The sequence below is a fragment of the Tinamus guttatus genome, unplaced genomic scaffold (genome assembly GCF_059628265.1).
Source record: "Tinamus guttatus ecotype Peru unplaced genomic scaffold, ASM5962826v1 Tinamus_guttatus_pri_ptg000194l, whole genome shotgun sequence".
NCBI lineage: Eukaryota > Metazoa > Chordata > Aves > Tinamiformes > Tinamidae > Tinamus > Tinamus guttatus.
The window spans coordinates 876,211-888,492 of NW_028288728.1; the positions used below are offsets into that span (position 1 = coordinate 876,211).

Genomic DNA, 12,282 nt, shown 5'->3' on the forward strand with positions numbered 1-12,282 from the left:
TAGGGGAGGACGCGGTGGCCAAACCAAGCGGGCTCGTGCGGAGCGGGGAAGCAGCGGGCTGAGCCCTGCTCACACGGATGAGCGCGGCCGCCCGGAGCTGCCTGCGGCCACCAGCCCCGGCCCCGCAAACCGCCCCCGGGCTGCGCACGGGGACGGGAACACGGCCCTTTGCTCCCAACAAAACCCAAGGGCTGAGGGCAGCGGCGGATGCGGCGGTTGCTCCCTCGCGGCGCGGGGCCGGCCCGGAGCAGCAGCAGCCTGTGCTGTTCCGGCGCCAGGGACGGGGGATGGCGCCCGCTCCTCCTCACCCGCGATAAGGGCCGTGGGACGGAGCGGCCGCCTCAGCGCGCGGCGCCGGCCCTCGCGCCGCAAGGAGCTGCAGCGTCGGGCCCACGCCGGCCTCAAAACCAGGAGCCGCCTCGGAGAGGGAAGCTCTCTGCACCCAACCCGAGCGAACGCGCGTTCCCGTTTAGTGAGTCTATCCCGTGGTGCCGACACGGGCCCTGGAGCGGAGCGGGGAGGCCGAGGCGCCGGCGGCGGCCGCCCCGGCCACGGTTTAGCAGCACTGCTGGGTATTGCACTGAGCAAGACGAAGTGCGAGACTGGGCAAGGGCGGCCGCCGGGCACAGCGGGTATCCGACTGCTTTCTTTCCACACTTTGGGAATTGTGGGCTTGTTCCAGGGCTGCGGCCAAGGAAAAGCGGGGAGAAGCCTGCGCCCCAGAGAGAACTTCTGCCACGTTGCTGCCGGGCGTCGCCTGCCTCGTCGCTCGCAGCCGCTGCGTTCGCCCGGGCCCCGCTCGCCGTGAGCGCCCCGTTCCCTGCTCTGCCCCGGGGCTGGGCTGCCATGGCCGGGCCACGCTGGGGACACGCTGGGGACACGCCGGGGACACGCTGGGGATGCGCTCGGGCCCCGGAGCTGCCGCCCAGCAGCAGCTCCCCGCGCGCTCGGCCCTGCGGCTCCGGCCGCGGCCTCCCCAGCGCCATCCGCACTTACCCGTCCCAAGAGCCGGCTCAGCCAGCCCCGGAAAAAGCCCACAATGGAGAGTGAGGTAGAGAACAGCTGGGAACGCGAGCCGGTGCTTCGCAGGTGTTTCCTTCCTTCTTCCTCTGACCCGCCAAGACTGAGCGGAGCGCGAGGCGTCTCCGGGCCGCAGGGCTGCGGGGCTGGAGGCTCTGCAGGACACGGAGACCCCGGGAGCTGCTGCGGGAGCGGGCGCCGAGCGGGAGCCCCTCTTCCCCGGGCAGCTCCCGCTGGCGGCCGGGAAGGAGCGGGCGAGCGGCGCCCCGCGGAGCTGCCTGGAAATGCGTAGTGTCGTGATATGGAATGTGGTGTTTCACAGGAATCGATTCCTTCTGCTCAGACGGACAAAAAACTGGCAATCTGTACAAACTCAAAAGAATCCATTTTCAGAAAAATAAATTACTAAGGGGAGAGGAGGGTCCATTTCTCAATAAATATGTGATTCAGCTCACCTAAGACTTGAAAATTATCTGGGGACGGGATCCTAACATTTGGGTCCACAAAGGTTATTCTAAATACATCTGCATCCCCAAACCTCCCCAGGCTCCCTTCTGCCCTTGAAAGTCCCACATCCTTCCAAGCTGCAGGTTTGGCTTCGGGTCAGCTCGATGCACACGTGTTGGTGCGCGTCAAAAACGTGTCCTTGTGCCTGAAGTCCCAGGTGCTTGGAGTGTAAAAGAAAACAGGTCTTTTGGGTTCCACCTTCTAAAACTACATGTACCCGCCGCTTCGTGGGAGGACGCTGGTGTTCCTGAGCAGGACACCGCGGGGAGCCTCTTTCTAGCAGGTATAAATTGTCTTCCAATGGAGGAGCGATGCAGACGCACGGAGTCAGTTCTGCTGTAAAATGAGGTTTTCCAGTTCATCTGCAGAGCGGAGCAGGAACGCCGCGGACTCCCGGTAGCCGGCGATGAGCTGCCGCACGGCGCTGATCTCCGTGGGGCTCAGCTGCGCGGCCTGCATGCCCCGGCTGCTGCTGTTGGCCGGGGCGCTGCTCGAGGCGCCCCCCTTCATGCTGAGATCGGTGGGACCTGCGGGCGCAAAGCGAGACGGGCTCAGGGGGAGCTGGCGGCTGCGCGGAGGGAGGGTTTAGCAGCAGTCGCTGCGCCCGGGCCAGGGCTTTATTGGACCTTTGCACCTGTGGGAGGTGCGGGGAGGCCCTGGCTGCGGGAGAGGCTGGCCCAGAAAGCACAAATAATTCCCTCTCTTTACACCATCCACAAGGAAAGCAGCTCTGGAATCGAAGCGGCAAAATCGACTTCCTGCAGCGTGCTCCGTGGAAAGCGAGGGCTCGTGCCCCGCACGGCTGCCGCGCCGCCGTGCAAAGCGGCTCGAGCCCTGCAGGATGGAGGGAAACGTCTCCCAGCTCCTGCTTTCCCCTGTGTTGACGAGTGCCATCGTGCCCGGGGCGGGTTTGCCCGTGTTGCTGGTTAACCACCCCGCGCCGGGCACTCCGGCCAAGAGGAAACCTCGGCACTCGTCCTACCTGCTGGGTCGGCCGCCCGAGGCGGCACCGGCAGCGCGACCCACGGGCCGCTGCTCGACAGAGCTGCTTTACTGCTTTTGTAATGGCTGGGGGAAGTCTAAGCTTCCTGGGGTTTACATTTTGTCACTTATTCCATAGGTTTCCTGCAGAATCTAGGGTTTCCTTACTGGCCAAGGATACCTCTTTCTCTTAGGTGCTTCCCTGCTCCGATTCCGCAGCAAGTGAGCATCTCGTCACCAATGCACCTCTGCTTCGGGGCCATCCTCAGCCTACAGCCCCTGCCATGTGCCCTAAACAGCTTTAATTTCATGACTTTTTCAATCTCCAGGATCCAGGGGTTATTTTAAATCCCTGCTGTGTTTGTCTGCAGATGCATTTGCACATCCACGCAGCCATCCGCATCCCGCTGCTCTCGGGAGGAGCTACCAAGTGCTCTGCAGTTCAGTGAACACTAAACCTTAAGGGTTTGGCACATAACACCGGATCGGATGGCAGAGCTGAGGGGCTGGGGGAGTTCAGAGGGACATGGCTTGGGAACGACTCACTCGCTAAAGGTGAGGGCAAAAGCCCCATTTATCTCTGTGCTGGACTACAAGGGAGGCCAAAGGAGGTTGGAGACCCGCACGGTTGGGCGGAAGAGCAGGGAGGAGAGGGCAGCTGCAGCCTAGAGCTGTGCTGGAGGCGGGAGGCAGCCGTGGCAGCCTGCACGTCACGAGGGTGACGATGCCGCAGGGCTCCAGCACGTCCTGCGAAGGGAGCGCTCCGGCACGGGGAGGTGGCCCCACCGTGCCAGCCGTGTCACTGCACAGGAAAGGCGCCGTAAGCAAAGCTCTGTGTTGTCCCCACAGCCAGGGATGGGGGAAGGAGCTCGGGGAACAGGGAACTGGGTTCGAATGGCCCTAATGGTGGAGGCAGCATCTCTCCTCCTGGGTGACAAACCCTGGCCAGCTTCACACGCATGGGAGAAGCTGCAGTCGCTGGCGGAATTCCTGCCCATGCCACGGCAGCTCGTGCTTACCTTTAAAGGACTGGGAAAGAGCTTAGGCAGAGGGGAAAAAAAACGGGAAGGAGAGGTTTGAAAATCCATTCGGAAGCAGTAAGTTTGCTGCTTGGCGCCCTGCATGCCTCTAGCCAGGGCCTGTTTGCCTATTCTGGGGCACGGGGAACGGGAGCGGTGCCAGGCTGCTCCGTTTGCTGCCTCCCGGCACGGGACCAGCACCAGGACACAGACAGGAGCCCCCGCTGCCCGCGCCCGGCTCCGAGGAGCCTGAGGAGCCCGAGCTGCCCGGATTAGGTCTCAGCAGCTGGAGACTGCGGTGGGACCTTTATTCAGGGTTAAGAGGCATTAGGAAGGGATGATAAGAGTTAATCCCAGACGGGCATCTTCCAGGACTCCGGAAATCACATCCTTTCAAATCCCAACCCCGTCGGGGAGGGAGGGCCAAGGGCAGGGGAAGGAAGCGGAGGAGCGAGCGGCCCCGGGGGAGCCAACAGGTTTTTGCAGGGCCCGGCCGTCTCCTCGGGCTGCTTTAAGCCACACGTTGCAGGGCCAGGTACCCGGTTCTCCTCTCCGTGTCCCGCTCTGACCCGGACTACCCTGCTCTCACCCTTCGCTTATTCATTACGAAATTACCCCGTCTCCACGGGCCTGGCCTGCACCCTCCTCCCGCTCCCTCGCCCCGTCGTGCCAGCCCCGCGTCCCTGCCACGCGTCCCACCCCTGCGCCGACCCGGTACCGGCGGCAGCCGCCAGTGCCCATCCCGTCCCCAGCGCAGGGACCGGCTCCTGCCAGCAGCAAGATCAGGGGAGCGATAGGCGCCCGCGCCGGTTAATAATTAATAGGCGGTTCGGAGTGTCCTTTTTTGCAGCGACACTCCTTTGTGCGTCGGCTCCACCTGCGCGCCCGGCTCAGCCCCCGCTGCCGCAGGGACGGGATGAGCAGGGCAGAGGCCTCCGCGGGCGCAGGGAGCCCGGGCCGCCCCGCTCACCGTTACTGTGGTTGCCCGTCTGCAGCGACGCCGGTGGCTGCAGGCTGCCGCCCAGGGAGCCGTAGCCGCGGTAGCTGTAGTTCAGACTTCCATTGATGTAGACTGGATCTTGGGAGTAAGATGAAGCTGGCAGTGAGTAGGAGGAGTGGGTGATGGCCGTGGAGTCTCTGGAGTGCTGCTTGTCCAGAGCGATGGGCTCGTCCTGCACGGGAGGCAAAGGGACGCTCTGCAGCGCGCGGCCCCCGCGGGCAGCGCCGTGCCCCACGGAGCTGCAGCTGTGGGTGCCCTGCGGGGCCCTTCCTGAGGCTGCCGCTTTCCACAACAGCTTTAAATGTTTGGCCAGTTTGGCCAGTGGCTTTTCCCATTTCCCTCTACCGCGCTTTCAAGCTCCTGTCTCCAGCTTTGCAATCCCTGCAGATGCTGCCTCGGCCGCTGCCTCGTGCCTCTCCCTTCAGCCTGGACGCCCGCTCAGCGCCTCCCCGCTGCCACGCGCCCCGTGGGCTCCCTGCTCACGAGCTCCGTCACCCCTTTGGCGGGTCCCCGTGGCCGCGCTGCCCGTGGCGCCTGCCCTGTCTCCCGTGGCACCGGGCAAGGCGACACCGGCGGCCGCGGTGCTCACAGACCAGAGGCCCCAGAAAATCAGCTGCTGGCCGGGCCTGTCCCCTCCGGCTCCCTGCAGAGGCCTGAGGAGATGTCCCCACGCGGGGGCAGAGCCCCGTACCTGGGAGGTCTGGTAGATCTCCAGCCGCATCCGCTTGGCTGCTTTCCGCGTTTCGCTCTCGCAGGCGGCTGCCAGGATGTTCTCTGCCATGGCTGAGGTCAGGTGAGGAGGCGTGGGCCTGGTCTGGGAGGACACAACACAGAAACACGCTTAGGGACACACGGTCACAGTGAGCTGCTGCTTCTCTGGGACACTCCAAGTCAATCCTTGGCGTTTGCCCAGAGCACCCCATGGTCACAGATGCTTTCCCAGACGCGCGCACGGGGCGTCAGAGCACTCACCATCTCCATGCCGTTCTTCTTCATGCGGCGGCAGGACTTGAGGTAAGTGCGGATGCGCTTGCGAGCCCGCTCCTGGAACTCGGGGAATTGCCGGCTGCAAGACTCGATGATGGCCTGGATTTTCTCTTTGGGCTGCTTGGAGATGGGAACCATTCGATCCAGATTCTCATCCACAAAAAGGCGCACAAACATCTGTGAAGAGAAGAGAGAAGGTGAGTAGAGAACTGGCAGCAAAGTGGGCCTGCCGTGCGCCTTGGATCCAGGCTCTGTCCTTACATTGAAGGCCTTTAGCCTCTCCGGGTCCATCCCTTCAGAGTCATTTATCTTATCGTTGTCTTCATGGTCATCGTGATCGTCATCGTCCTCGTCGGCCGTGGGAGCCCTGCCGACAGTCAGGTCCTCGGGGCAGCCGCTCACCTCCGTCTTGATGGAGTCGTAGCTGCCGGAGCTGTACGGAGGGGACTGCAGGGGACAGGCAGTCAGGAGCGGGAGCCCCAGCCCAGGACACGGGCACATCCGCGGCTGCTGGCCCCTCGTGCTTGGGTGCCACCTTCTCCTCCCCCTGCACCCCTGACCCACGTGGGCACCCGGGGAGCTTCCTGGCACCAGGCACGTGCCCCAGCCTTACAGCTCCTGCCTGCTCGGCTCGAGGAAGGACACAGTGACCTTAAGGACGCCGTGGTGGCCCAACAGGCAGGAAACACAGATTTGCTTTGGCCTGACCCTGGCCAGGTGGCACGTCCCCTGTCCCAGAGTGTGGGATGGCCCTCGAAGGTGCTGGGAGCGGGACTGTTGGTAGGTGTATGGGTGACCCGCTGTCCCCAGGGCAAGGGGTGCAGCCCAGCCTGGCCCTGCTCTCCAGCCACCAACCATCACTGCCCATGAAATGCAATGGAGGGAGGCACTGAACAGGCTGGGGCCATTTCCCCGACTAACTAGGGCCGAGGACAGGCGGGTGCCACGTCCCACGGTGGGGACGGCCATGGGGGACAGCCCTGGGGACAGGTTGCCCGGGCTGCTTCCCTGACATGGGGCAGCAGCAGAGTCCTCAGAGGCCAGGAGTGCACCCGCCGCTTCTACACTGTGTCCCATACTGCGCGCTGGCAAGGCCGTGCCATGCTCCAGAGGGGCTGTGCCACGCTCCGGCAGTGCTGTGCTCCAGCAGTGCCATGCTGTGCTCTGGCAGTGCTGCACTCCAGCAGTGCCGTGCCGCACTCTGGCAGTGCCATTCCACGCTCTGGCAGTGCCACGCTGTGCTCTGGCAGTGCCACACTCCAGCAGTGCCACACTCTGGCAGTGCCATGCCGTTCTCTGGCAGTGCTGTGCTCCAGCAATGCCATGACATGCTCTGGCAGTGCCATTCCATGCTCTGGCAGTGCCATGCCGTGCTCCGGCAGTGCCATGCCACGCTCCAGCAGTGCCATGCTGCGTTCCAGCAGTGCCATGCCATGCTCCGGCAGTGCCGTGCCGTGCTCTGGCAGTGCCATGCCGTGCTCCGGCAGTGCCATTCCACGCTCTGGCAGTGCCATGCCACACTCCAGCGGTGCCATGCCGTGCTCCGGCAGTGCCATTCCATGCTCTGGCAGTGCCATGCTGTGCTCTAGCAGTGCTGCACTCCAGCAGTGCTGCACTCCGGCAGTGCCATGCCGTGCTCCGGCAGTGCCATTCCACGCTCTGGCAGTGCCATGACACACTCCAGCAGTGCCATGCCGTGCTCCGGCAGTGCCGTGCCGCGCTCCGGCGGTGCCTACCTCCGCGGTGGCCTTCACGGCGTACTTGACGCGGCTGCGCAGCCCGTCGGCGCTGCAGCCGTCCCCCTGGAAGGCCGGCGGGCCGTGGGCCGGCGCCAACTTGTCGCACAGGTTGATGGGCTGGTCGTCGGCGGAGGCGGCGAAGTCCATGGGGGCGGCCGGGCCATTGCCGTTCATGTCGGGGAAGGCGCTGTCGCCCTGCGTGCTGCTCGACGTGGAGGGGTTCAGCGTGGAGGAGCCATTCCCGCTGCAGCTCTCCGACGAGGAGTCGTCTGCGAGGGATGAGAGGGGTCAGCCCCACGGCCCCGGGGCACGGGAGACCCCCGCGTCCCGCACCGGCTCCCCTGCCCCTCTCGGCTCTGCCCGGGCTCATCGCGCCCGCGGGGTTGGAGCCGGCTCTGCCGCGACCCCACGCACCTGGCCCGGGCCATGGGCCCAGGCGTCCCGGGAGCCGCTCGGCTGACAGCAGCGGAGCTTTTGCGTGAATAAGAACTTTGGAATTTGGTCCTTTTAGCTGCGTGTTTGCGCTGCAGGGAGGAGGAAAGGGGCACGTCCTCGCCCTGCGCCGGGGCTCTCCTCTCGAGGCGCTTTAGCAGGCACCAAAACCCAGGACAATTTAGGGCCTTGCAGGGCAGCGAGGCTGCAAGCTCAGGAGCTGGGACACAGGCCCCGCCGGAGCTGCCGAGCCCACCGAGGTTGGGGAAAAAGGGACAACGGGTGCCCGGGGAAGCGGCCGCTGCCGCCGGGAGCGGGAGCACGTGGCAGCGGCTCCGGCGGCAGCGCCGGGCGCGAACAAAGAGGCTGCAGTGAGTGACAGCAGATGGCGGTGCCCGGGCTCCCGCGTGGCACCGGCGCTCGGCGCCGCGACGCCGCGGGCGCCTCCCCCCCGAGCGCAGCCCATGGCGCACGGGGGAGGCTCCCTGCACCCGCGCCGGGTCCGGGGTCCCTGACACAAAGCGGCTGCCCCGGCCTCGCCCGGCTCCGACCTCCTCCTGCGGCCGCGCGCCGCGGGAGGCTCCTGCCTCCCCCTCCTTTCCCTTGCCCTGATCCACTTACTCGTGCGGGCGGCGAGCGGAGCTGAGCTAATCCCGGGGCGGCGTTGCTGCGGCGCGGCGCCCCCCGGCAGGCCGGTGGCACGGGGCGGGCGAGCCGGCGCGCGGGCCCCGCAGCCCCGGCAGGGCCGGCAGCGCCCGCGAGCGCCCATGGGTGCCGGCTCGGCCGCCCGGAGCCCCCCGTGCTGGGGCCGCCTCCCCCCGCGCCCGGCGGGAGCTCCGGCCTGATCCCGCGATGCCTCTCGGCAGGATTAGGCAGCATTATGCCCATGCACCGCGGCACGAGCCGCCGCTCCGAGCGCCCTGGCGCTGCGGCCTGCCCTTGCCCAAAACGCGCAGGCCAAAACGGGCTTCTCCCTCACTCTGCTGCATGGGGCACCTTCGGTTCTGCTACAGCCCCAAAACACGGAAAACAATCGAGAAAGTGTGTTTAGGAAGCTGCCCCAGTGCAATGAGGAAATGAAACGGGCAGCGAGAGCAGGGGCCTGGCACCTCCTGCAATTTGATAACCCAGGGATGAGGCAACACGCAGCGAGGTGGATACCCAAATGGATAATTTTCTTATTCCTACATCTTCCCTGGGTTGTGCTAGCCCTGAACCTCTGCATATAGAGCAGTGGATTAATCCCGTCTTGTAGGCGGAGAAACAGCCTGGAACAGAGAGGCCGATGTCCCCAATCCCAACGGGGCGGCTGCAGTGACCCTGGACGCACGGCGGTGCCGGGGCGGGAGCGCGCGGCCCTGCTCCCCACATCCCGCTGCGCCAGGGCCGGAGCCCTCGGGAGACTCCCCGTGCGGAGAGCAGGGCAGCAGCGACGTGGGCAACGCGGTGCCCGCGGGAGCCCGCACGGGAACCCGGGAAGGAGCGGAACTGGCAGCCCCCTGCCCTCCTTGCAGCAGATGGTACCATAAAGACAACGGAACTTTGAGCTGCTTGGGTCTTGGGGTCGGAAAACAAAGTATTCCGCTCCCCTCTCCAACGCTTGGGCGCCGGGCTCCGGAGGCGCGGGAGCCGGGATGCCGGGAGCTGGGATGCCAGGAGCCGGGATGCCGCTTCGCACGCCAGCGCAAAATGGCTCCTTGGGTAGCGGTGCTGGGGGAGGAGGGGATCAGTCACTTATTAAATGAATTAATCAGGGCTCAGCGTTTTCATTTTGAAGAGGCTTCGGGCTTATCCTTGATTTCGGCGGCACTGGATTTGCAGAGATCAGGAGGGAAGGGGAGATTTCCAACACCTGCTCCCCGGGAGCTCTGCCGGCAGGGAAGAGGCCGGGAGCGGCGGCCGCGCGGCGAGGCCGGGCTGCGGCCGCGGGCAGCGCTCGCATGAATGGGGCAAATTGTTCCTCCTCCTGTCACATCTCCAGAGCGCAGACAAAACCCCTTTTGACTCGGAAAACAATGAGCTTATGTAAGAGCCCACGGAACCTCCGCACGGGGCGGCCGGGCCCGCTCCGCGCGCGGTTCCGCGGCGGCACCCGCAGCCTCGGGCCGGACCCCGCGCGGGCGACGTCCCCAGCGCGGCCACGCGCGGAGCGTCCAGCTTCCCACCGGCGGCGGGACGCGCCGCCAGCATCCCGCGCGCGGCGGCTGGCACAGCGGCCAGGAGGATGAAAAGTGCCATAAATTATTCACTCACAAAAGAGATGAGAAGGGGGAGGCGGGGAGGAGGCTCCCGCGGAGCAGGGAGCCTTCATGCAGACTAGAGAGGCCGCGTGGGCCGGGGCCTCGTGCAGGGCTGCGCTGGGGGCCACGCGGGAAGGAGCCGGCATGGGAAGGAGCCGGCGCGGAGCGGAGCGGGGCCGGCCGGGGCTCCCCGCGCTGCCCCGTTAACACAAACCCCGTTGTGCCCCTCGGCGCGGCCGCCCTCCCGCTTGTGCTCCGGCCTCCCGGCCGCGCTCCAGGCGCACGAGGCAGCGCTGAGCGGTGCTCGCGGTGCCCTGCGCCGCTGCTGCCCCCAGCCCGAGCGGTGCCCGCGGCGCCCTGCGCCCTCACTGCTCCCAGCCTCGTGCCAGATGTTCTCCCGTGCCCTGCTCCTTCCCCTGCGAATGGAGCGAGGACACGTGTCCTCTAGGCTGCTGTAGCAAGACACGCATCCTCTCCTCTCCTCTCCTCTCCTCTCCTCTCCTCTCCTCTCCTCTCCCTCTCCTCTCCTCTCCTCTCCTCTCCTCTCCTCTCCTCTCCTCTCCCTCTCCTCTCCTCTCCTCTCCTCTCCCTCTCCTCTCCCTCTCCTCTCCTCTCCTCTCCCTCTCCTCTCCCTCTCCTCTCCTCTCCTCTCCTCTCCTCTCCTCTCCTCTCCTCTCCCTCTCCTCTCCTCTCCTCTCCTCTCCTCTCCCTCTCCTCTCCCTCTCCTCTCCTCTCCTCTCCCTCTCCTCTCCCTCTCCTCTCCTCTCCTCTCCTCTCCTCTCCTCTCCTCTCCTCTCCTCTCCTCTCCTCTCGATGCAGTGCTGCCTCTCCTGCCAGCACGCCGCCCTCGATTGAGGGATGGCAGATCCATCCCCATGCTGCTCCAACCCTCCTCTGGCCACAGCAGCCCCAGGATGAGAGCAGAACTGGCAGCCCTTGCCTATTCCCACCCGGGATTTGCCCTGTCGCATGGGCAACGTGGCCACAAGAGAGAGGCCCTGGAAAAGCAGGAGCAGGTTCCAAGACTGATGGCTGGGAGGGAGGCAGAGGAAGCAGAAAAGCAAGACAAGGTCAAGCCTGACGGTCGGTTCTAGCTTTGCTGAGGGCTCCAGGAGAGGCTTTCTGAGAGGGAAACCCGACGTTGCTGGCGGAAACCCTGAAGACAATGAGGGTTTGGCAGCCTGGGAAACGCAGAGGAAGGTGAATGCGGCCAGGGGTCACCGGGCTCCTCCTGCCAGCCATCCAAAGCCGCTGTGGTCTGCGGGAAGTCGAGCCTGCTGCCGCTTCCCTTTGTCTGGAAAAGGCAGGTTTTACCTGGAGCGAGAAGCTGAGCGCGGAGGGAAGCCCGGCCGGGCGGGGAGCGGAGCAGCGCGGTGACACCCGATGCTGCCTGCGCTAAGTGACCCCGATAAACCGCAACGCGGCTCTGCGAGGAGGCTGCGGGTATCGGCTGTCGGGGAGCGCGGACGGAGCCGGCGTGGGGCGGCCGTGCCGGCTGCCCCGGTGAGCGGCCGGCGCCTGAAGTCCTCCAGGAGGAGCCGACGCTGCTGCACGAGGCGGTGCTGGCTCCTGGCGCGTGTGTTGCAAGATAACCGCCTTCCCTCCCGAAAGGAAGGCCGCTCTCCCGAAGCGGCGCATTAGGGAAGCTAAGAGCGCGCTGTGCGTCGCCGCCATCTTGCCAAATAACGGCGACGCGGCCGCGACTGTGGGACGTGGCAGCAAAGGCAAGGAGGGGTGTCCTGGGGCTGCCTCGGGACCGTCCCTGCTGTCCCGGGGCCGGACGTGCCGAGGGGCTCCCCGCTCCGTGGAGCCGCACTGGGATAACGCCTCCGCGCGCATCCTTGGGATCCCTCCTGGAGCCCCTGCCGCGGAGCCGGGGCCTCCCTCCGCCCGGCTGCCCGGGGGGAAGCCCCGCAGAGCGGGCGCTCGGGGCTAAGCAGGTTAAGAGAGTCCTTTCTCCAAGGCCTGGATTAGCGGCCGCTGCTCCTGGCGCTCAGGACGAGCCGCCAGCCGCTGCCTGCGGGGAGGGCAGGAGTGGGAGACCTCGGCGAAGGGGCCCTGCCCGGTGCCGGGGAGGGCACATCCCACCCTCGAGCATCTTCCCCTTCCACAGTGGACGGGCAGGGTGGGCAGGCGCTGCCCGGGGCTGGGGCAGTTGCTCCCGTGGCCCTGCAGCTCTCGGGACGCAGGAGAAGGCGCCGTGTGAGCGGCGATGCTCAGGTGTCTGCTCATTAGTTTGAGTGTTGGCAACGTCGTCGATGCTGTTTGGGGCCTTCGGTTGGCTGTTTTCTTTTTAAAGGCATTGCACTTAGCGACGGATTACAGCGTGCCCGCGCCCGCAGACTCCGCTCCGGCCC

The 12,282-nt window shown here is 65.8% G+C and overlaps 1 protein-coding gene across 1 annotated transcript in view; it reads right to left on the reverse strand.

Annotated features, from left to right (window-relative positions):
- Nucleotides 1–1,441: 1,441 nt before the first annotated feature.
- Nucleotides 1,442–12,282, reverse strand: part of NOL4L (nucleolar protein 4 like) — a 51,096-nt gene continuing 40,255 nt past the window's right edge. Inside the window, exons 6-11 of the mRNA XM_088523574.1 lie at nt 7,251–7,522; nt 5,776–5,961; nt 5,500–5,691; nt 5,219–5,341; nt 4,498–4,699; nt 1,442–2,054 (exon numbers count right to left, since the gene is read on the reverse strand). Coding sequence (XP_088379700.1) covers nt 1,855–2,054; nt 4,498–4,699; nt 5,219–5,341; nt 5,500–5,691; nt 5,776–5,961; nt 7,251–7,522 — 1,175 coding nt within the window. The 3' untranslated portion in view covers nt 1,442–1,854. The remainder of the gene's footprint in view (nt 2,055–4,497; nt 4,700–5,218; nt 5,342–5,499; nt 5,692–5,775; nt 5,962–7,250; nt 7,523–12,282) is intronic.